General features: G+C 36.6%; 1 protein-coding gene across 1 annotated transcript in view; it reads left to right on the forward strand.

Moving 5' to 3' along the window:
• The window catches only part of LOC150082794 (uncharacterized), a 29783-nt gene extending 10191 nt beyond the window's left edge, over nt 1-19592 (forward strand). The window contains exons 2-5 of the mRNA XM_090377603.1: nt 1671-1863; nt 15538-15666; nt 15831-15916; nt 19338-19592. Of these exons, the coding sequence (XP_090233729.1) occupies nt 1671-1863; nt 15538-15666; nt 15831-15866 (358 nt within the window). The 3' untranslated portion in view covers nt 15867-15916; nt 19338-19592. The remainder of the gene's footprint in view (nt 1-1670; nt 1864-15537; nt 15667-15830; nt 15917-19337) is intronic.
• The last annotated feature ends 2830 nt before the right edge of the window (nt 19593-22422 follow it).

A 22422-nucleotide genomic window follows, 5' to 3' on the forward strand; every position in this document is an offset into this window, starting at 1 on the left:
TTCTTGCGAGGAATCCTCAAATTATTTTTACGCTCTAAGAGAGACAAAGAAACACGTTATGAAATAGCAGTACAATAGGTCCTTTCCGCAACAGAAAATTTCTTCAGAAAACACAATACGATTGGTGGGAGCGGATCATCCACATCTGATTACATTCATAGTTATTAAGATTTAACACATCAATTAAAGTTTGTTTTACAAAATCGTATTGTTTGTGTTCTATTTCACCTGAATTCTTCATATAAATTCTGATTTGAATGGAAGTATTTTCTCAAAAATTTTCTGTTTCTTCAATTTTTTTCCTAATTCTATCCGAACTAACTTGAACTACTGACTTGAAAACATTTATACAGTATATAATTATATTCTACAATTTGGATTTTTCTTTAATGCGCACTACCTTCCATTACTTGCTACTAGTCTGAATTATTGAATTTTTACTGTAAAAGGATATAGAGTCGTAATTTACCATTGCGGTTAGCGCGGCGATCACAATTGCTGTCTTTGAACACCATTCGGGGGTAAAAAAAAAAACATAAGTTCGAATCCTAAAGATGGATGGTTTCGGACCTATACCTTCTTTTCCGTAAGAGTATAGAACTTAGTTGTTTTGGGCCAAAATAATTAAGTCCTGTAGTCTGTTTTTATTGAAAAAAAAAGCGATCTCCTTGATAGATGGCATGTGTCACTGACTGTTTTCTTTCCGATAATAGTCCAGAATTAACAAGAACACAGCTTGAATTGCCAATTGAGCTGAATATTTAACGTCTTTCGTGACAGCTCAATTGGAATTATACAGCGTTGTCTGACTGTCGTTTGGAAAGGTCTGAGTTCGATTCCCGTCGACTACTGGAGGAATTCCTGAAGTTCTCTTCAATCCGGGCTGTAGTTATCCAATCCCAGGCAGAGTGAGAAGGGTTCACCGTTGAGTTCAGGAGGAACCCTATCGCACAACATGGAAATTGATCCGTAAACACAATTCTACAAACAAAATAAATAAACTACATGGATATGAGGCTTCGTTGTAGTTAAAAATAATAATTTGAATTTTTAATCTTTTAATATCAAATTTCTTAATGAAAACACGGTAAAAATGTGTCAACGTGTCAACAACAACAATCAATCAACAACAAGCTATAATGTTTGCGATTGCCCCTTAATAAATGAAGGGTTTCAAAAAAATTCGTAATCTTTATAATATGTTTATTTATTTATTTTATTTTTATTTGTTTGGTTTACTTGGAAATGTTGAATGAATCATTTCTTGCATCTACTCTTCTATTGTAAAGATGTATATTGCGCTGTCAGCTTTCAGCAAAATTCAATACTTGATTTAGACAAGGTACCAGAGCTTGCTTAATGAAATGATTTTGCCGAAGAAATAAATTCTCAGGATGCTTGAGGGTGGAATTATAAATGGAGGGTGGATTAGAAATACGTTAATACATTTATTTATGGACATTGTGATTTGGCTTCCACTCACCATACCATTAACGGGCTGCTTTCGGAAGATTCTACTAAATAATGTACTACTGTACTTTTAACTGCGGTCTACAGAATTGTAATTATTTCCTTACCATCTACACCACCCAGTTTTATGGAAGTTTCATACCGAATGAACACCACTGTAGGATTAACTAGCTTAACGGCACTCATATATTCTGTTTCAGCCGCAGCATACAATCCAAGATGGACACACTGAACAGGCAGGTGGAGGAGTCTGAACTTAAGATCAAGACCGAGTCCGATGCCAAGAACAGGATGCAGACGGAGCTGAGCGGGTTAAGCCTGCTGGTGGATGACACCACTAAGTACAACGAAGAGCTGCAGAAGGTCATCAGGAGGCAGGCTAAACAAATTGCGGTGAGTTTAAGCCGAAGTTAGCCCTTAAATTATAGGAGTCCTAGCTTTGCCTTTTGATGTCGTTCCGGTTAACATAAACCCATTACTTAGTTTCATTATTAACCCAATCACTCTATTTTCTCCCTTTAGATTTAATCTTGTTCTGTAAGCAGTTCCTTGGCTCCTCCACCTGTCCCTGGCTCAGTAATGCTTCGAATTAAAATTTGGTGTTTACCATGTGCTACCAGTATATGCTCTTAATCAGATCTTGCTCTATATGTAGAACGCGCTTTTAATTTATCATTTAACTTTCTTCTGTTTCTACTGTAGAAGCTCATAGAAAAATATTTAGTAGATAAAATATTTACATACATGACTACTGTTTTACAATTTAGCTATCCCTATCTCTCTATCTGTTCGGAATTGGTTTTATAAAATTTAAGCTTCTCGAATGATATAAACTAGTTTGTAGAGAAAAAGCAACTGTAATGAAAGGTATACAGTGAAAAATAGCGCAGGAACAAACCATCATTTGATTATCACGAATTCTAAGATAATTTAAATACACGATATATTTGCTTCATTTTATTATTATTGATATTGTTATTACTATTTTGCTCAGTGCATTTCTTAATCTTCATCTGTGAAATGATTACTGATAGTTATCATCGCATCTCATAGCTTTTCAAAGTATCTGTATATGTTATCACTTACATTGTCTTCGCATGTAGCTTAGTGGATATAATTCCCATAACAGTTAAGAAAAGATCTCGGTTCGAATCCTATCAACGATGCGAAGAGTTTTTACGGGATTTTTTGACAATGTGGTTGAGTTAGTCGGTGTCAGGCAGGATGGATGTTTTTTCCTCCCAGAAAATCGCATTTTTCGTCCAGCAAACTGACTGAATTTTTATTTTATTTTATTGTGCATAATGCACACAATTACAGACACAATATACTAACGCCTAATAGCCCGTGGTTGGCGCATTATAGCCTAGGTTGCTGTTGCGCCAGTAAACCCAAAACCAAACCAAACCAAAAGCCTCATAGCCTTAGTTGCTTTGCCGCTTAGCACATACCCACAACAATCACATATATTATTTTGATAATTAATTATTAAGGATTAATTTGAGGGTCGTGTAGTGAACATTCAAGCTAATTAACAACCGAAAATCCTCAATTCCTTCAGTATCCTTTAATGCCGTATTGGTGGAACTGGTTGGGAAAAAAAAGATGAAAATATTAAATAAGACTAAAAAGAATGTGCACATCGTTTAGGATGTTCTATTTAAACTAATAGTAGCCATTAAAAACGCTGTAAACTGATATTGCTAGTTTTCGGGAGAACCATGATCGAGGATATTCTGTTCTGAATTAGTAAGTAGTTATTATTAATAATTTATTTAACTATATTAAGTACACTATTCTACCAAAGCCATAAGAGATTTGTAGTTTTTAAACTTGTATTTATTCAAAGAAATCAATAGCGCGTTTACCCACCTGCCGTAATAACTGTTTCAGTGAGATAGAAGACTGTCTGCTTATTTCTAATAGAAAGCTGATGGCATTGCCCTCAACTACTTGTCCTTTGACTGTGTCTGTCTGTGAGCTCCACTAAGAAGTTATCTTCGCCTTTCTCTAATTTTCTGTACCACTTCGATCCAAATATGCTCATTTGGGTTTAGGTCGGTTTTGTGTGCAGACCACTGACATGGTTTGATGTTATTCTCTTCAGACCACCAGACCAAGCATTCAAAGTACGTACCATGTTTTGTGACAGGGACACCTCCTACTCCCAACTTCAGAGTTGGAACAACACAGTCAGGTAGAAGCGTTCTCTCACGCATTCTCCATATCCCTTCAGGTGGCCGATGCAAATGACCGATTTCCATTGATCCACATTCCAGATTCGGTGTGCCATCATGCCGATCGGCGGCATGCATTTGATTTTGTTACGAAAGGCTTATGGCATGCTGCTCTACATGTATCATGGAAATGCAAATGCTTACAGTTTTGACAGTGGCTGCTCGCGGCTTCAAACGCAGAATCTCTAGGGTCTGATGGCGAGATGAGGCGACCAGCCGCCTGAAGACGTGTGTTACTATCAGTCTCAGTACTTTAGACCTGGTTGTTTCTTGTGTTCATTCTCACTTCTTTTATTTCTTCAGCACGTTGAGAATTGAAGACTAAGGAATGTTTAATTCCTATGCAGTAACTTTCTTGACATCCAAATGTCATTACCCTCTTAAACTCTCTTAGTGCTTTCCGTTCGGCATACAGTTTCGAAATTAATTCTAATATTTTGGTGGAATCTTTACATTCTGTTAAACATGTGAACGTGTTTACATTTTTAAGTATTCAAAGTTTGTTTGCTCACTAATGATTTATGTAAAATGATTAAAATTTACTGTTATCTTATAATGTTCGTGTAAGCCCATCTGGCCTACGTGGCATGCAAGGCGGTCACTGTCACTTTGTTTGTGGATTATTAATTATAGGACAAGTTCTTCATTTATGTATATGCTTATGTCCATCATGATCTTAATGTAATTGAGGTGTGACCTCAATTACATTATTCTTGCAGTAATCACACATAAATTTCCTGCTATCAGAGGAGTGGACTTTTGGCAAGGTAATGTATATTCAAACAGAAAATGATTTAGTGAATAAAGGAGCGTAAACGTATATTAAATGTTACATGGCCGAGTACGTTAAAATTGAAATCAGTAAAGTTTCAGTTATAGGGAATACCTGTGCCTGTTGTAGTTACAAAGTCGTGAGAAGGCAATTTGTACGTTTGTCAAAACATTGCAAGCAAATTGTAAAATTTGTTGTTTTGAAGTTTGATGCGTTGGTTCATGTGTGGTATACGTATCTCCCGAGGGAACCAGTTCAGGTGACACAAGTATTAGTGCACAGTGTATCAAGGGTCTGTAATTAGCGTTTATCGACTGGGAAACCTGCATCTACAAGAAGAAATCACATGATCGCGGCTGAAGACTTCTTTTTTATTTTCGTGATGGAAGCAAAAATTAAAAGGCAACATTGCGTAAAATCAATCCGCGTCACCGATGCAATTCGAAGTGAGATATTTTAATTAAATCGTAAGGTTTAAAGAACGTATTAAGATCGTATTAAGATTTAAAGACGATTTAAAAATCGTCAGATATAGCTATTCTGGTCGGGAGGGTGGAAAACCAATATGAAGTCCGAACCGAAGTCCTGATGTGATTCTTGCTGGTTGCATTCTTCAGGAACAGATGTCCCATATATTGGGATTGAAGGTTATGCCTACAACTAATTTGAGAGTGAAGACTGTTCTGTTTCTTTGCTAGGATGGGCAGCTTATTGTAGTGTAAAACTATTGCTGTCTCAGTTGCCGTTGTCTAGGGTGGAGTAAAGCGGAGACAGCATTTGTAATTTACCTTTTATAGCCAACAAGGGGCTGCGTAAAGTTTATTGCTGCTGAGGCTCTATTTCAGATACGTGTAGGATTATTGAGTATATTCGAGTACCCATCGCAGCTAGTTGAATTTAACGTGCAGCTTAATCTGTTATGTAAACTCCTAAACTCTCCTTCCTTCTTGTTTGATCTCCCTTTACTAGTGATTTCACTAGTAAAGGGAGATGTGGTTCTGCGACTTACTAACACAGTGGTTCTGCGACTTACTAAAATTCTCCAAGGGCGTGCTTAATGATTTCGACCCCCGGCAAATAGTCCATACTGCGCCTCTTACAACTTAATCTTTAATTTACATTTATGAGAAAAGTAAGCTTTCTGTTTGTGTATAAGGAATAACATAAAAGTATTGAATGTATAAAAATGTACATTTAATGTACAACATTGCAAATGAAAAACAATGCAAATGCAATTAAAATGTACCATTTTTGCCACTTTCTATTATTACCCAACCATTTAATATAGTTGCAAGCTATAGAAGGATGAATATAATAAAGACCTACACGCCGATATTTCTTTCTTTTTTTTTTTTTTTTTTTTGCGCTTAAACGAGATGCGCCAGAAGTGATCGCCCCTTTAGGGACAAAAAATAAAATAAATAAAAGAAATGAATGTCGGGGTGAAGGTTAGTTATTAGCGAGCAGTTCTTAGTTTCAATCCCCCTCCAGACATCCCTTCCCCACACGCGCGTCCTTCCTCCCTCGCAGTATACCAAGACGATATTCGAACTCACGGAGAAGAGTTGGCACACATTCACGGGATTATTGTTCCCAGACCATAGTGATGCTTTTTTTTTTTTTAGCTTATATTTGGCAGTTATGCCTGAGAACGTAACCGCTGACGGAGAATGTGGCATTGAACAAAGAAAAAAACTGTCTTGTTCAGGTGGTTGTCAGTGTTGTCTAACATAATAGACACATTTATTATGATAATAGCAATTTCTGCTTTACTCAAATTTTGTATCTGAAGCAGCATTTTATTCAAGCCGTTTTACATACTAATAAAACCAAACAGCTTTCACACTATTTTATTATTATAGACTGTTTTTCGCTTCTTGCATAAGCAGTAGCAGTTTGCTATTTCATCTTTTTCTGATGCCAGTTTGCATACTGCTATAGTGAAAAATCACACTAAATATTAGAGGGGGAAGAAGGACGGTCAAATGTTAATACAAGAGTAGTTACGTCAGTCGTCAAATATCTAGAGAGTTACGTAACTCACTCGGTAACAAAAATAAAACTAAAAAAAAAAATTACAAAGAAAAAGCTGTGCTAATTTCTTTCTCAACTTCCTGCTCTTACATTCTTGTGATTTTCTCAATTTGTTATTTTTAGACGGTGCAGTAAGACATGCAACAAGGATCTCTACAGGCCCGACCGTGCACCTGTTCTGTTTGGGAAAGCGTATTCATAAAAAAAAAATTCCAGAATTTTCAGAAAGAAACAAATTTCCACCATCTCCCACAACGTCGTGAGCTATCTTAGCTGCATTTAACCTGAAGTTCCAGTAAAATTGACATAAGGCAAAAGCAACTGTTGCAGTGTGAAGGTGCCTTTTTGTTTAGACAAGTAGAAGAACTCGATGGCACTGCTAATTTTCCTCTCTCCCGACTACCTTTATTTCTTTTTCAACGTTCATCAGTTTCCTAACACCCCTTGTCTAACTATTGATTTTCCTTTCATCACCTTTTTGTTTTTGACTTGATAACAGAATATCAAACTGGATTCAGAAATGACATCTGAAAATAAGTAATTAATTTAGTATATTGAATATTCTGAAGGTTTCTCAGCATCATAGGTGTAATAAACCAATTGTTCATTATATCTATGAGTGGTGACTTTGCTTTGGATTAAAATAGATCTATTTTAATCCAGATTCGTCTCTGTTGGAAGCATCTGAAGTATGTCAGTTGTTTATCGTGTCTCGACTGCTTCTGTTTGCCAAGCTGTTCGGAAGCCATGTTAAGGCAAATACTAAATTCTGTAGAATTATAGAATTGTTTCAGAGATCACTTGTAGTTTGTTTTTCTGCCAAAATAATTAAAGTTTCACTGTATTGGGGCTGTAAATTTCTTGATTCTATGATCAGGTTGCTTGTTTTGTTCAACGTAAAGCCCCGAAAAACTCCACTTATTTGTTATGAGTTTTTGAATATTGAACACGAAAATTACCCGAAAATATTTCTGTCACATTACATTTGAGAAATTTTGATTCTTTGTATTGGCAGAGTGCTTTGTGGAAACAAATTTATATTACATTTCTAAATTCCACCTTGAAAAAAAGAGATGAAAACACCCGTATATTTTAACCCATGCGAAATGACTCAATTTTTGCGCTACGCTATCCTACATGTCTGCTACTCCTCCTCCTCCTGCCCCTAATACAACTTCTAGTAAATCCTCACGCATGCACGATGCAAAATCAATGCAACTGTGCTGGTTGCTCATGCTGGAATGGCGGGCCGCAGTGTTTTAGGTCTTTTTAATTTCTATTTTTATCCAATATCAGTAGTATTGGATACCTAGTGAAAGTGAAATTAGGATACTTGGTGAAATCGGGATGAAATGGGATAATACAGAAAGTACATAATGAAACTGAAATGAATTTTAAATGTTTAATATTTTGGCACTCTGCGAACAATTCCAACAATTTCTGTTACGTTTGATTCAACACAAAAAAAAAAAAAAAACATACCTAACTCCTATGATTAAAAATATTGGCGATGTTTCGACCAAAGTCGAAAAAATGTCGACTTTTGGCTGTAAAAATAGCAGATCAAGATAAATCTCGGGCACCAAGTATTTACTAATGCGTTGTGTAGTGATTCTTAGAAAATGGTTAAATTCTGTTCTGTTTGCAATTCCAGTGATCTTATCAGTGCGTCATTTCGAAGATTCTTATTTTTGATTAACTTACTGGTTATTCCTGTAAACATAAAAAGAAATTCAATATCCCAATCTGTCCTCCGACATGCTTTCAGTTCCTAACTCCTCCGAAACTTGAAGTTTATACATATACATACAAATATGTATAACTTGGAGTTTATACATACCCACACTGCTCAAGAAAAACAGATTAATTGATAATGCTAGCTGTAATGAATGACCTTTCGGGATTCGAAATTGTCGAAGAGTCAAGGGGAACTATTAGGGTCCAGATTACAAGGATGGAACGCTTTCATAAAAGCGTTCTTAATCATATTTGTTTATTACAGTCAGCAGAAAGATTAATCTTACCTTTTCTGTATAGCAGGAGACCTTTCTTTTGCAGTGACATTAATAGTTTGATAATGGCTCTGGGTCACAAGCATAACATCAAGTGTGGTATCTTTTCATCGACTTGCTAAAACTGAATATGAAGTTCTTCTTGCACAACAGGGCCTGTGTTATCCTTCAGTTCCCTTTAAATAGCTTATCCGTAGAAAAAAAAGTTTAGAATTTCTTCTCGATGAAATAAATTGCAAAACCTACGACAAAACAGATTGTAGTGATCTTGAAGTGATTACGCTTCTTCCTCGGTTTACAACTTGGTTTTACAAATATTATTTCTGTGTGAATGAGATAGCAGAGCAAGGAGTTCTCTTTGTATCGTGACTGGTCATATCTTTTCATATGTATACCTTGTAGCCATTGTAGCCAGCATACTTTTTAGTTGTAAAATATAAACTGCATTCTGCCTTCATAGGCTAATAATCTGAATTTTCATTACTAGTTTTTCACACCGCGGTTTTGGCGAGAGCTGCATGGGTTTATCTTCCGGAAACTCAGGTTTCTCATTCAGCAAATAGACAAACGGACCGAAGGCTATACACAAATACAGACACAATACAGTGATGCCTCATGGTCCTAGCTTTCTTGGCGTTTAACAACACACACTGCAATTTCACGGTTACAGTGAAATTGCAGTGTTTTCCCCAGAAACTGGGGGTTTTTTCTTCCAGAAAAACATGCAAATCGATCACAGAACACACACAATTTACAGACAAAATAAATATATGAGTAGATGTAATCATTTACGGGTGACCCCAGTATCAAGATTTGGTTTTTTTGTTCTGCAGTCATAGTCTGTGCGTGTACAGTGGCATCATCACCGTCCTCCTCACACCGGGTGGAAAAAGGCTGGGTTCGAATCCCGTCGATGACGCGAGGAACTTTGATGGGCTTGTTTCACTCCTTTGCTGAGTTAGTCGGTCTCAGACATAGATAGCAATTTTTTTTCGTCCAGCAAAACAGGTAAATCGACCAGAGAACACACGCAATTTACAGACAGTACTTTTATAGGTATATGAAGGAAATTTTTGGCTGACCCTAATTCATTTGTAATGGAAAATTCCACATTTCACACCGCATGATAATTTTGTGGTGTCACGTATATGTATTAAGCATATGTCAATCTCTCTTAATAAATAAAAAACAAAGGCCTGTATATATATATATATATATACTCCAGGATGATCACATAAGGTCAGAGGGAACATTGACAGTGGTCTCATTCGGTCTTGAAATAAAATAAAATGAGAACACGAGATTCAGCAAACGTTTTAGAACACAAAAATTTTAAAAATATGAGAAACGAGACTATGAAAATTCTTTGTAAATCTGTCTTAATAAATAAAAAATAAATGGTCTGTTTATACTTTGGGACGAACACATAATAACCATAAATCCTTGGATCATGGTAGTTGAACATGAGCACTATAAAAACGTAAATCCTTTATACTGATTAATGTAATAATCAATTATACTAAAAAAAACTGAAGGAAATGCTTAAAGCCACAATAAAATGTATTACTGATCGATTGTGTTATGCTTCTTTAGTAATTGTGGCAAGGTCAGTTATTTTAATGAGATGGTTTTATAATGTCTTTGTAGTTTTATGGAAAATGGAATATTTTAACTGAGTTGAATGAGAACTAAGTCTGAGACTCTTCATTTATTTTTCGAATGGAAGCTTAATACTGAGAGTGCATACAAGGTGTCAAACCACATAAATGGAATTGTAGTCTTGGCAGTTGGTTAGTTCGAAGTTGTAGGGTTTAAGGTACATCAGCAACTTAGACCATATTGCACCGTATATGTTATATATAAGTTGTGTGTTCTGTAGTCGATTTGCTGTTTGCTGCACGAAAACCCCCAAGTTTCCGGGAGAAGAAACCGTGCTACCCTTGCCTGAAACTGACTAACTCAGCCACGTTGTGAAAAGGGCCCATAAAATTCCTCGCGTCATTGACGGGATTCGAACTCAGGTCTTTTTCACCCAATGTGTGGGAGAATGGTGATTATATCAGCTGTGCTATGCACGAAGGCGCCTTGGCAGTAAGGAATAATATAAACTACGTCACTGTATTAGCATACATAATAGTTCACTTCTAATTACGAATAACATTTACGTATCTCCAACTTGTATTTGGAGGTAGATGCATAATAATGTCAATAAGTAGAATGTAAGGTTTTAAAGATTAGAAACAGACCCAAAAAAGGAGGAGGATTAGAGGATTTACAGCACCCGAGACCTGCATATTACATTTTTAAATAATTAAATTCATTTTTAATAATCGCCAAAAAATTCTACAAATTTAATATAATAAAAATAATGTTATTTTATTTTTTTTATCTTAATGATTTATTATAAGTTAAAACTGACTTGTTTTTTTAACCCTCACATTTACATGTGACACGCACACACAAACACGTATTCAAACACAAGGGAGTTCCCGTCATGCACTTTTGCAACAGGGCCTGCGTTATCTGATCCCCTGATCAGAAATCAGTAATCTGTTTCCGATGAGAGGAAATAGATTGCTGGCCATTGCGCTGAACTTGGACACTTAGGTGCGTGGACACTCACTGATGACATGGCAGTACTAATAGAAACTTCCATCTGGGTGGCGGCATATCGTTAAAAATAAATAGCAGCCATACTTCTCAAATAGAGAAAGCTGTTCGTTTTTTATTTATTTTAAATTATTCAGCGACTATTAAAGGATACAAAGATACCATTACAACACACCTAGTAATAGTTATAAATGAGTAAGAAGAATACATAAAACACAGTTTATTAAATTATAGCCATGATTCCTTAATATATATTAAATAATACAGGTTTAATTCATTTTACCAGCACAGAATTAAAATGATTATGTTAAGAAAAAAATCTGCAATATAAAATAATTAAAGCGTGTATTATTAAATATGACATTAATCCTTTGGTAAAAACTAAAATATATATTTATTCAGTCAATATATATTAAATATATAAAATATATATTTATGCAGTAAATTACAAAAACATGTATAAGTAACCTTCTGTGTGGCAAAACATTAAATGATCCATAAAGGTAAGTACACTGGTGTGCAATACTTAAGGTACTCTTTACTGATGAGAGTAGATTCAGTCTCAGCAGCGATTCTGAACGTTAGCTAATCTGGCAAGATGTTGGCACACGGTATCATCCCGCAAACTTCACTGAAAGGGATCGATATGGCGGTCGAAGTGTTCTCGTCTGGGGAGGCGTTACCTTGAATGGACGTACACAACTCCAGATACTGGAAGGCGGTACTGTAACCGGTGCACGCTACTGTACTGAGGTAATCCTTCCCCATGTGCGTCTGTTCCGAGGTGCCATTGTCCCCGAGTTCGTGTTTATGGACGATAACGCCACACCCCATCGCACTGCAGCTGTGATATGCTTTTGGAAAGTGAGGTCATTGTTCGTATGGATTGGCCTGCCCGTTTCCTTCGGTCTAAATCCCATCGAACACATATGGGACGCTTTGGAGTGACACCTAGCGGCACGTCCACACCCACCAGAAAATGTTCACCAGTTGAACATGGCGCTGACAAAGGAATGGACGATGTTACCGCAAGAACTTATCAACAACATTGTTCTGAGTATGGACAGGCGGTGCAAAGCCTGCATCGACATTAGGGGTGCCATATCTCCTCCTGAGGATCACCTCTTTCCTTTGTTCCCTCTTTATCAGTGATGCATCTGTACCATGGCAGCCAGTGCTATGTTGCCATTTTTGAATAAAGTCTCTCTGTACCGTTTTGTTTCCGTTGTTGTATCCTTCATCATTCCTGTACCTCACGAGGTTCCTTTGGTATGCTTCTCCCATATCCAGGCCACTCCTATGAGAAGCTACAGGCGAAAACCTGATTGGTCTTTAAATTTTGCACACTAGTATATAATGTCTACAGTGAGATGTACATTTTCTTATCAGAATAAACTTAAATCATTTTGATCTGAATAGTTTCTGTTATATTAGCTTCCTTCCTTCCTCCTTCCTTCGAGAACGCATATAAGCTAAATAAAATTCGATATAAGAATGATTAATATTATTTTTAAGTGGCTAGCCAATTGTGTTAAGCATTCCACTGAAACAGTGGCAACTCCCAAAGAACAGTAATATGTTGTTTTTTACTAAATTTCTTTAAAGAATTTGTCTTTTACTGAATTTCTCAGTCTGCTTTGAGAAATTATGTTATCTTTTAAAATTTACTCCGAGGCAACTAAGTCCATCAGGTGTCACTATATATTTTTCTGTAAATTGCATGGATTCTATTAAACATCGATTTTTCCTACTCTACGGGATGAAAATCCCGAGTTTCAGGAGAAAAATTCATTCAGCCTTCACCCAAGACAACGCAACGCAAAAAAAAAAAAAAAAAAAAAACCATCAAAAAGTTCCTCCATACCCAACAAGAAGTAATTTCTGAAGGTCGGTTGGCAATTAAAAATTAAACCCACGCCTTTTGCATGGTATGTACGAGAAAAAACAGCGACCATATCCACAACGCGAGTGCCTATTTTCATAAACAATACCACTAGAATTCGAATAGGTACTGAGAGGTAAACCGCCTGTTTTACAGTTAAGGTTTTTAAGAATTGCAGTTTGAAACATTTGACTTCTGTCATCTTGTGATTTGAATTGTCACCGGGCTGTCACATATGATACTAATGAAAGGTGCACTATTCCGCCAATGAGATAGCAGAAACCACTAAAAATAGCCGTCTAAGGTAGTACGCCTCATTATATATAAATATCACTATAGGCACTTCTCTTGGAGAAGTACCATTTATTTGCAGTGTAACAGAGGCAACTCGTTGAGATAGTTTCGCAAATAAAGAACCATATATCTAATTACCAATACTATAGCGAAAATGCTTTTTCGTTTTTACCATAAAATTCGATTTGCGTACAGCCTATTCTAAAATGGACTTATTTACATTAAGTCATTTATTTAAATATCACGCACCATATCTTAAATGTGTTAATTTGAACAAGTATTTGCAGAGTGGCTGCATTAGACATCGAGCCGAATTTGAAGTTTGTAGGTAAATAAGTAAGGTAACATATGTTTATATAAAAAGGTTTATATCAAAACGATAAGCAAATTAATACACATTCCTTTATTGCTTTTCGCTAGTCACCCATCACAGTCAACCCAAGACAAGTTCTCCTTGCCACGGGTTCAGTAGGCCCTCTCAGTCCGGGCTTCGGATGCATTGCACCCGCTGCATCTCTTGTCCCCACGGATCGGCCATGCCATTATCTATTTCGTAAAATTTAGAGGCATTCCCATTCAATAAAGTTTCAACGTCCCGTTTTAACTTCACCGTCGTCATCACCGAATCAGTTTTCAGTTTTTTTACCAGATGGTTTTCAGAGGCTTGAACAACTGAAAATCAGAAGGGACCAGGTTGAGACCGTGTAGTATAGGACAAGCACATCCCATCTATAACGCTAAGACTGTACAGACAGGAGTGTAGGGTGTTCTGCCTTATTTTGAAACTGATCGCACCAAAGAGATACTAGTTTCTGAGACGTGACTGTCGCACCGACCGTACTGATAAATATTTGTTGTCTTAGTCTTTTTGACATTCAAAAATCTCATAACTGCGCGTGCTTATGTGTATATCCACACTTCAAATAGGAGCGGCATTTTGGTTTAGTGACCTTATGTTAACAAATATATATGGTGCCATGTCATCAAATAGGGTTTTAAGAGCATCAGCGACTAAGGCCATATTGCTCCGTATATACCGTCTGCAAATTGCGTGTGTTCTGTGGTCAGTTTTCTGTTTGCTGGTCGAAAATCCATGTTACCCTCGCCTGACTAACTCAGCCATGTCGTAAAAAAATGAAAATTCCTCACTTCATCGACGGGACTCAAACTCAGGTGTTTTCCACTCAGCGTGTGGACGACGATTCTACTAACTGTGCTACTCACGAGGGCATAGTGTCATGTAACAGAGAATAGAGAAACGCTACATACAAATATACAAATATGTACAATTATTCATTCGACCTCTCACTATCAGAATGCGCACGGTTCGCCTCCCTTCGTATCTATTCATAGTATTTAGTTTCTTTAGCGTAAATTATATACTCCAACCCAGTACTAACACTAAGCTTAGTAATTGATATCAAGTAGTTCCTTCGTGATATTATAGTCAGGGCCACCCGTCTCGGGGGTGAAAGGAGTGCACTGCACCCGGCCGCCAACATTCAAGGGGTGCCTGAAAACCGGAAACTTACATACACATATGAAGAAAATTTTAAAGGGGAGCGCCAAATTTCAATTGGCACCCGGGTGCCACATACCCTAGGAAATCCCCTGGTTATACTAGTTTCACCACTTCTCACTTGTTTGCAGAGGTATGGGTTCAAATCCCATCAGTAGGTGACTGGAGGAATTCTTAAAAGTATTTTCGATCACGGCTGCAGTTAATCGATCTCAGATGAAGGTTTTTTTTTCATTGAAAGCTTTGCATCATTCATCGTCATAAGGCGGTTTAAGCCTTTATAAATCTCGTCCTGTTTCACATTTTCATTTAGCGGTAACTTTATGGTTTACACTAGTCTTGTCCTTACAGATAAATCCTTGTCGTCCTTACATCAGATAAAGCTGATGGTTAACTGTACACCTGACGCTGTCACCCCAGCTTCTTCCTATCTCTTAATAATCTAATGAGAAAATAAATTCTCAATTCTTATTTGAAGCATTCTAAAAATTTATATCAATATTTGAAAATCTCCGTATAAAAATCAGGTCCATAATCTTGCATACAGCACAATGCACTCATAATTCTAAAATAATTAAAACAAACCTCATTCAGTACATGGATATTGTCTTAAAATGGTCTGTAGAGGAGAGAATGGTTATGCTTGCTTTGTTATCTAAAATGGAAGTACTGTACTGTATTTCATTACTTTGTTCTTTTCCTTATAGGATCTACGGTCCCAGTATGAGGAGGTACAACGGAATTTATTCGACGCCTCGGGGCAGCTTGACACGTCGCGCCGCCGGTATAAGAATTTGAAGACCGAGTTGAGTGACGTGCAGAGCGGATTTGAGCAGGTGAGCAAGATCTTTTGTTCTTTTAATACGTCTCAGAAGTAAGTTAAGATATTCGGAATCATAGCATTACGATTGGGTATAAAAAATGATAATGTAATTGTTATTACATAAAGAATTTATAACGAATAAATCAAAATTTTCTTTTCTTTTTGTTTCTGATATAGACTATGCGAGCAAGAACACCTATTAGGATGCTCTAAATCCGCTACCGAAATATCAGAGCTTCCAAATTTCACAAAATATCATTTAGGTAAGTAGCAAATGAGCAATTGATAATATTTTATTTACGGGAGAATAATTCTCTAACTGGAAAAAGCGTTATATTTTTGATTGTTTTTCTTTTCTACAGGATTTTTCTAGTGACTAATCCATCAAAAAGAAAATGATATGCCTATAATTAACACTTCCGCCTAAAAATTTGGAACCACAGCATACGACAACAGTTTTCGTTAATTTTTTTTTTTCGAAATTAGCTATAACAATGCAAGGTTTAATACATATAAAAAACACACTACAATGTATTTTAAGATTTTTTAATTAAGCATTGGAAAATTTACAGCAAAAATATTGAAATAATTAATAATAACAACTATACTGATTTTTCATAAAAATATCCTCCGCGAGAATTTATTACTGCCTTACACAGACGTGTCATTCTGGCGATTAATTTTATGATAGTGTCTTGTCTAACATCATTCCAAGCGATCTTCAAGGTTTCCCATATATTTTTTGTGAAGATGGGCGGACTTGACAGTCTAGGACTCTAGGTGATCCCATAACAGCTCTATTGGTTTTTAAGTCAGGCGATCGGAATGGCCACACTGTAATTTGCAATATCCCCTCCTGTTGTTTGGTTGCTAGAAAGGTCATGGACAGCTTAGAGCTGCGCTTTCGGTCATTGTCTTGTTGTAATATAAAATTTCTTCTACAAAATCGAAGTGCACAGGATATTGCATTATGTCAAGAATGTTTTTATAGCCTTCTTTTCTTAAAATTCCTTTAACCGTTCTAGAAAAACAGAAGCAATCTCAGATCATGATGGAACTACCACCGTGCTTGTCCTTAGGCACTGAACAGAGGGGCACCATTTTTCCTTCAGCTGATCGTCTCACATAAACTCTACTCTTGGATCCAATGTGGATTTCGGTCCACAGTACTTTTTTCCACTCTTCAGATATCTAATGTTGATTGCTCTTAGCCCAAGCCGACCGGTTTTTTTTTTCGATTTTTACGGTTTCAATAAGGATTTTCGGACCACTACACAACCACGAAGTCCTGTTTGTTTAAGACGAAGTTTTACAGTGGATGTAGACACGAGAGCTTTTCTGTTCCAGTTGAACTCAGCTCTGATTTCAGGTGCAGCAAGTCGTTGATTGCGTTTATAAATCACTGTTAGGGTCTTGTGCTTCTTTTGTTACTCGCAATCGTCGTGTACGTGGTTTGTCCGTTAAACTGCCAGTCTTCTTGAATCGTCCAATGGTAGTTTGTACTCCGTATTGAAAAACACTCTAGAATCATCTACAATATACAATCATCTTCTGTAATATTGAAACAATACTCCCACTTTCTAAAATATTCTAGAATAATGCGGAAGTGTAGATCCAACAGCATACCAGCTGCAGTCAGTACATTGCACGTACTGACTGCAGTAAAATTCTCCTAAGTAAAATTTATCTTTTGTACAATGTATTGAAACATTGAAGATGTTGATATGTATTTATCTACATGTGCAGAATCAGAAATTCCGTCATTGCCTAGAAAATTCGACACGCCTAGGAATTTTCTCTGGTTTGTCAATAACGATTGAACGTGGAGCGGGTGATTTATGGATGGCCATAAGGTAGCTGATAAAGATTTAGTGGAAAGCGTTTGGTTTAAACTGCTAAATAGATTTTCGATATTCATCGTTGATTTTGAATTGAATACGCCGACCTAGTTTTGGTTTCAATTTAATCCCTTCAACTTTATGAAATTTGATAGAACTAAAAAGTGAAACGGAACTAGCTCTTCGTTCATGGTACACCGTGATTCTAGACTTTTCATGAGAAAGAAAGCTTTCCAATACAAAAAAAAAAAAAAAAACAACTTAAAATTAAATTTAAAAATATTAAAATGTTAAAATTACGAAGCATAAAGAAGGGAAGACGTATACGTAACTTCGTTAAGCTATTGAATTAAATTCATCCGTGTTAAAAACATGGATGGATGGATATAATGCGTCCATGTGACTGAAACAACAATCCTCGTGTAATAAAACACGCTTCTCTCTGAAGTTATATTAAACGCCTGCTTTCCGTTGTTTAAATGTGCAAAGTTATTAGTATCGAGATAACTTTGCACATATCAAATGTTAATTTTCATAAAATTACTTTAGACATGTTTTAAATTGTTTTCATTTTTGATTGTTAGTGTTCACCTTGACCGAAAATTCTAAATAAAAAAAAGTTACTTTTAAATAAATTAACATGAAAAGTTACTTATTACACAAAAATTGCATTAGAAGCTATAAACAACACTTTTCGACAAAATTAACAGAACACGTAGAAAACGTGGTGTAGTTCTGTTTTCCGATGAATCCTTTTTAACCTCCAGTTTTATATTCTAGACGTTATTTCATCTGGGAACAACGAGGAATGCGGTACTATCCCTCCAACATCAGAAAAGGGACATTTAGGTGGAGGCAGTGTTCTTGGGTGATCTAATGATCAACGACCACATCCCCTCCACTTCATGTTTTTGACAGGGATACCGTGCTGCTCAAGGTGCCGAGAACAGATCCTCGAACCCTATGTGCGACTTTTTAGGGGTGCGGTTGTCCAGCTTTTCTTTTCATGCACGACAACGCCACTGCACATAGAGCTCAAGTGGTGGAGGAATATCTAGAAACTGAAGATATCCAGCGACTGCTGTGGCCAGCACGATCACCACACTTAAATCCGATCGAACATGAGTGGGACGCCTTTGGGCGTCTCATTGCACGCCGACAACCAACTCCTCGGTCACTTAGCCAGCTAAGGTCTGCGCTGGTGGAAGAATGGGATTTTTTACCACAGAATATCATAGATACCCTTTTATTGAGCATGGTTCACAGATGTCAGGCCTGTTTAGCCGTTGGAGGAGATCATACGCAGTACTGATGTCATGTGATCATATTTTCGAGCATCTTGTATCGACTTCTGTAATGTGACCTTTTTGGCAATTCTTATACAACCCCTATAAATGTCCCTTATACCTGTCCGAAGTTCCTTGCTGTCCCCTCATTTCATTGTTATTCTATGGTACACCACCATACCAAATGTTGGCCCTCTTCATCACAAGTTACACCACGTTTTCTACGTATTCTGTTAATTTTGTCAAGCAGTGTATTGCTATTAATTTCCTGTTTCGGTTGTCCACATTAGTATTTTAACGCTAAATAAAGTCCAACTTCTAAACTGCGTGAGATGAGTGTTGTATATATTCCGAAAAAGCTAATGCTATTTTTGTGCAAGAAGTATTTATACTGAAACTAAAAGCCATTTGCTATTAATCTGTTCCTTGAAAAGTTACTTTTCGTGCAGTAATCTAACATACTTTGTTTATATTGTAAAAGCGGAAATTTTGTGGCTTCCGGTTAGCTAAAGATAAAGATAGCACGACTAACATCATCTCCTGTTGCGGTTTTATTTTAGGTTGATAACATCTGCGATATATCCTCACCCTGAGTTGGCTTTTCTCCACGTCGGCTCGCAAGTAAAGAAACTGCAGCAGCACCAAATGTTAACGTCACTGCCGTATCTACTCTGCCACTCACAGGTCACAATATATTCGATGTTACACTGCCCAAGTGTGATGTGTGAAAATTAGTTTGTGTTTTTTTTTCTTTCCTTGAAAAAATTGTAATCATAACATCTGTTGCTGTCATTAAAGGCCTTTGTGCTAAAATTTGTTGTGAGGTCATTTTTGAAAATGATTTATTAAAGTTTGATGTGTCTTAGAATACTTTCACCACATTTAAATACTCGCAATAACGGAATTCAAATAAAAAATAATCCTTTGATTTTCAAAACTCAATTATGTACGACAGTGAGTGATCAAATCCTTTGATTTAATTTTCAAAACTCAGTTTATGTACGACTGATCCAATCCTTTGATTTTTAAAACTCAGTTCTGTAAGACAGTGACAAAATCTTTTGATCACCGTCTTACGCAATTAAGCTTACAAAGGAGACTTTTACGATGACCCTCAGACCGAAAAGCAAAAATGTAATCATGAAATAAGATGGTAATAGTTATTACCATCTTATTAGCCTTTTACACGTGTCAACAAAGTAATCCATTACAAGAATGAGTCTCATAGCACAGAGGAATACGAGTAAAAACAAATAAGATTCACGGCAATCTTTGATCTTACTTTATGTGAAGAGAAACCGAATGAATGGTCGTTTTCCTGGTTTAATGTTTCATAAAAACGAAACATTAACTCAAAAATTGCTTAAAGCAGAACATTACTGAAATGTCGGCTGGTAACTCACTTGACATCAAGTTTAAAAATATAATTTAGTGCTTTTGGAAAGTGGACCCGAGCTGAGTTCAAAGAATGGTCTGGATGCCGAACTGTGTCTTGCAATCAATCATCTTCTTATGGGTATTAAAATATCCGTTTATTGGTGTAACAGACGTTACATAAGTAACTCAATGAAATAGGGTAAGAGTCAATGTATATTTGGTGCCTTTTTAATTTTTATTGTTTACTTAGAATAAATATTGCACTAAGAGAAAAGTAGTACAAACCCAAAGTTGCGATTTAAGTACTTATAATAATAATTTAACAGTCATATTTAGTCAATGATTTGCCTTAGCAAGTAGTTTGGGGTCCTGGTACACATATCTTTAGAAGCCCAAAAAATGAGGCCACGAGACGCCCTATACCAACAGTAATTGTACTGTTGCGGAGTTCGCCAACGACCCCGAGGCCCTGGAGCAATTGCTCCATTGAATTTTGAATGTGATGTAAAGAAAAAATTGAGCAAGATGAAACATTACCAGCTCTTTTATAGGCTATAAACGTACACTCAGGGTGAAATACGAAAGCTATCCTCACCTCACAGTGGTGGAGGATGAACCGTTCTCAGCATAATTAAAGACTCCGTTGGTAATTATAATTGTGAGCTTGTGATTATACTACGCGTAGAAAACGTCGTGTTTTACAGTGAAAGAAGGATGATTGTTGGTGTCAAGATAGTAGATAACTCTCCCTATCTGAAACAGTCTTAAGCTCTTTCGTTGTCTATACAATACATGGAATAGAAAACAAGATAACACAAACCAATCGTTAGTCACGAAAGATTGAAACGTGTAAAGGGGGAGAGAAACATTAAAAGTTTAGTGGATGACAGAGGGCCAGTGACAGTGGAGGCACATGAAATCATACCTCAGAGCTGGGTACTCTGACCTGATTTCCTACAGAATAATGGGATGTATCCGCTGTCGGTTGATATAACATGTAACCATTGCTGTCCCCATATCGCCAATCTTGATGTTTATGGTAATTGGCGATGAGGGGATTAGCTTGCCTGACAAATCGAGTATCCTTTAGCATCTTGCGGGAGGGCCCTCCGAACCATTTCCTGGTGGCTCTTTTTGACGGGGTACCCAGGGCCTCATGAATCTGACCATAAATCCGCTCCGATGTGTGACAAAAACATGAAAACACTAGCGGCATTAGTTTCATGTCGTAGAGAACGTTAACAATATTTTTACTTGCCTATTATTGTAGGCAAGTAAAAATATAGGCCTTCTCCGCAGATCTTGAAGCAAATCCAGGACATTCAAAATGAAACTATAAAGTCTTTGATTCTGTATGTGTGGGGCAGAAAGAAGTGCAACTTAAACAACCACTATTAACCTTCGGTTTGGATAATGATTCTTAAGAGCTTTTGTAATAGCTAGATTTATTTCATTTTAGCACCTATTTGTTCAGTTGGAGCATACTTAAAAATTGTTTCATAAAGATTGCCTGGACAACAGCACTCAACTCAAGGTCACTACAGTCAACTATCCAGAATTAACATAGCACACAGCATTCCATTTCGAGATTTTAGTCCCTCCAACATTACACATGTAGCGACTATTGCCATGAGCAACCAGTGGAGGCCAAGCACGTGACTAGGTCTTTCTCGTCTTAACCATGTTTCTTTTATGTTAATAAATTCATAAATACTACACTATTATATCACGTGGTAGATTAAGTAATTTATCATTACTTAATCTACCACGCAATGATACAATTTAAAGGACTGAATCACCTCAATGCCAAAGACTTAAAAAGTTTATGGCTATGTTTCGGGAACTCACTGTTCAATAAATTTATTTTAATAAATTTATTGAACAGAAATAAATTTATTAAATAAATTTAATAAATTTATTAAATCTATAAATTTCAATAAATTTATTTTATTCCGATTTTTAAAGTCTGTCTATCTAGTTTGTTCTCCTCCGTCAAGCACTTTGGCAGTCACCGTACTGACACCTTCCATTATAGAAGCACGTCATGGCTGTTATAATTATCCACACTAGATTACGCTGTATGAGATTACCAGCTCCATCGAGAGTTTTCACAGATTTACATTTACCAGACGATCAACACGAATAACCGCATTAGCATACTGTGCATTCGTCTCCGCATTTCTTGCTGGCGGTCCTCCCGATGTGCGATTCCTGAAATGCCATGACATTTGCGCCGTACACGGCAACTTCCCAATAAATTTCGATTAA

The sequence above is a fragment of the Mastigoproctus giganteus genome, chromosome 7, assembly GCF_048544385.1.
Source record: "Mastigoproctus giganteus isolate SK-2022 chromosome 7, ASM4854438v1, whole genome shotgun sequence".
NCBI lineage: Eukaryota > Metazoa > Arthropoda > Arachnida > Uropygi > Thelyphonidae > Mastigoproctus > Mastigoproctus giganteus.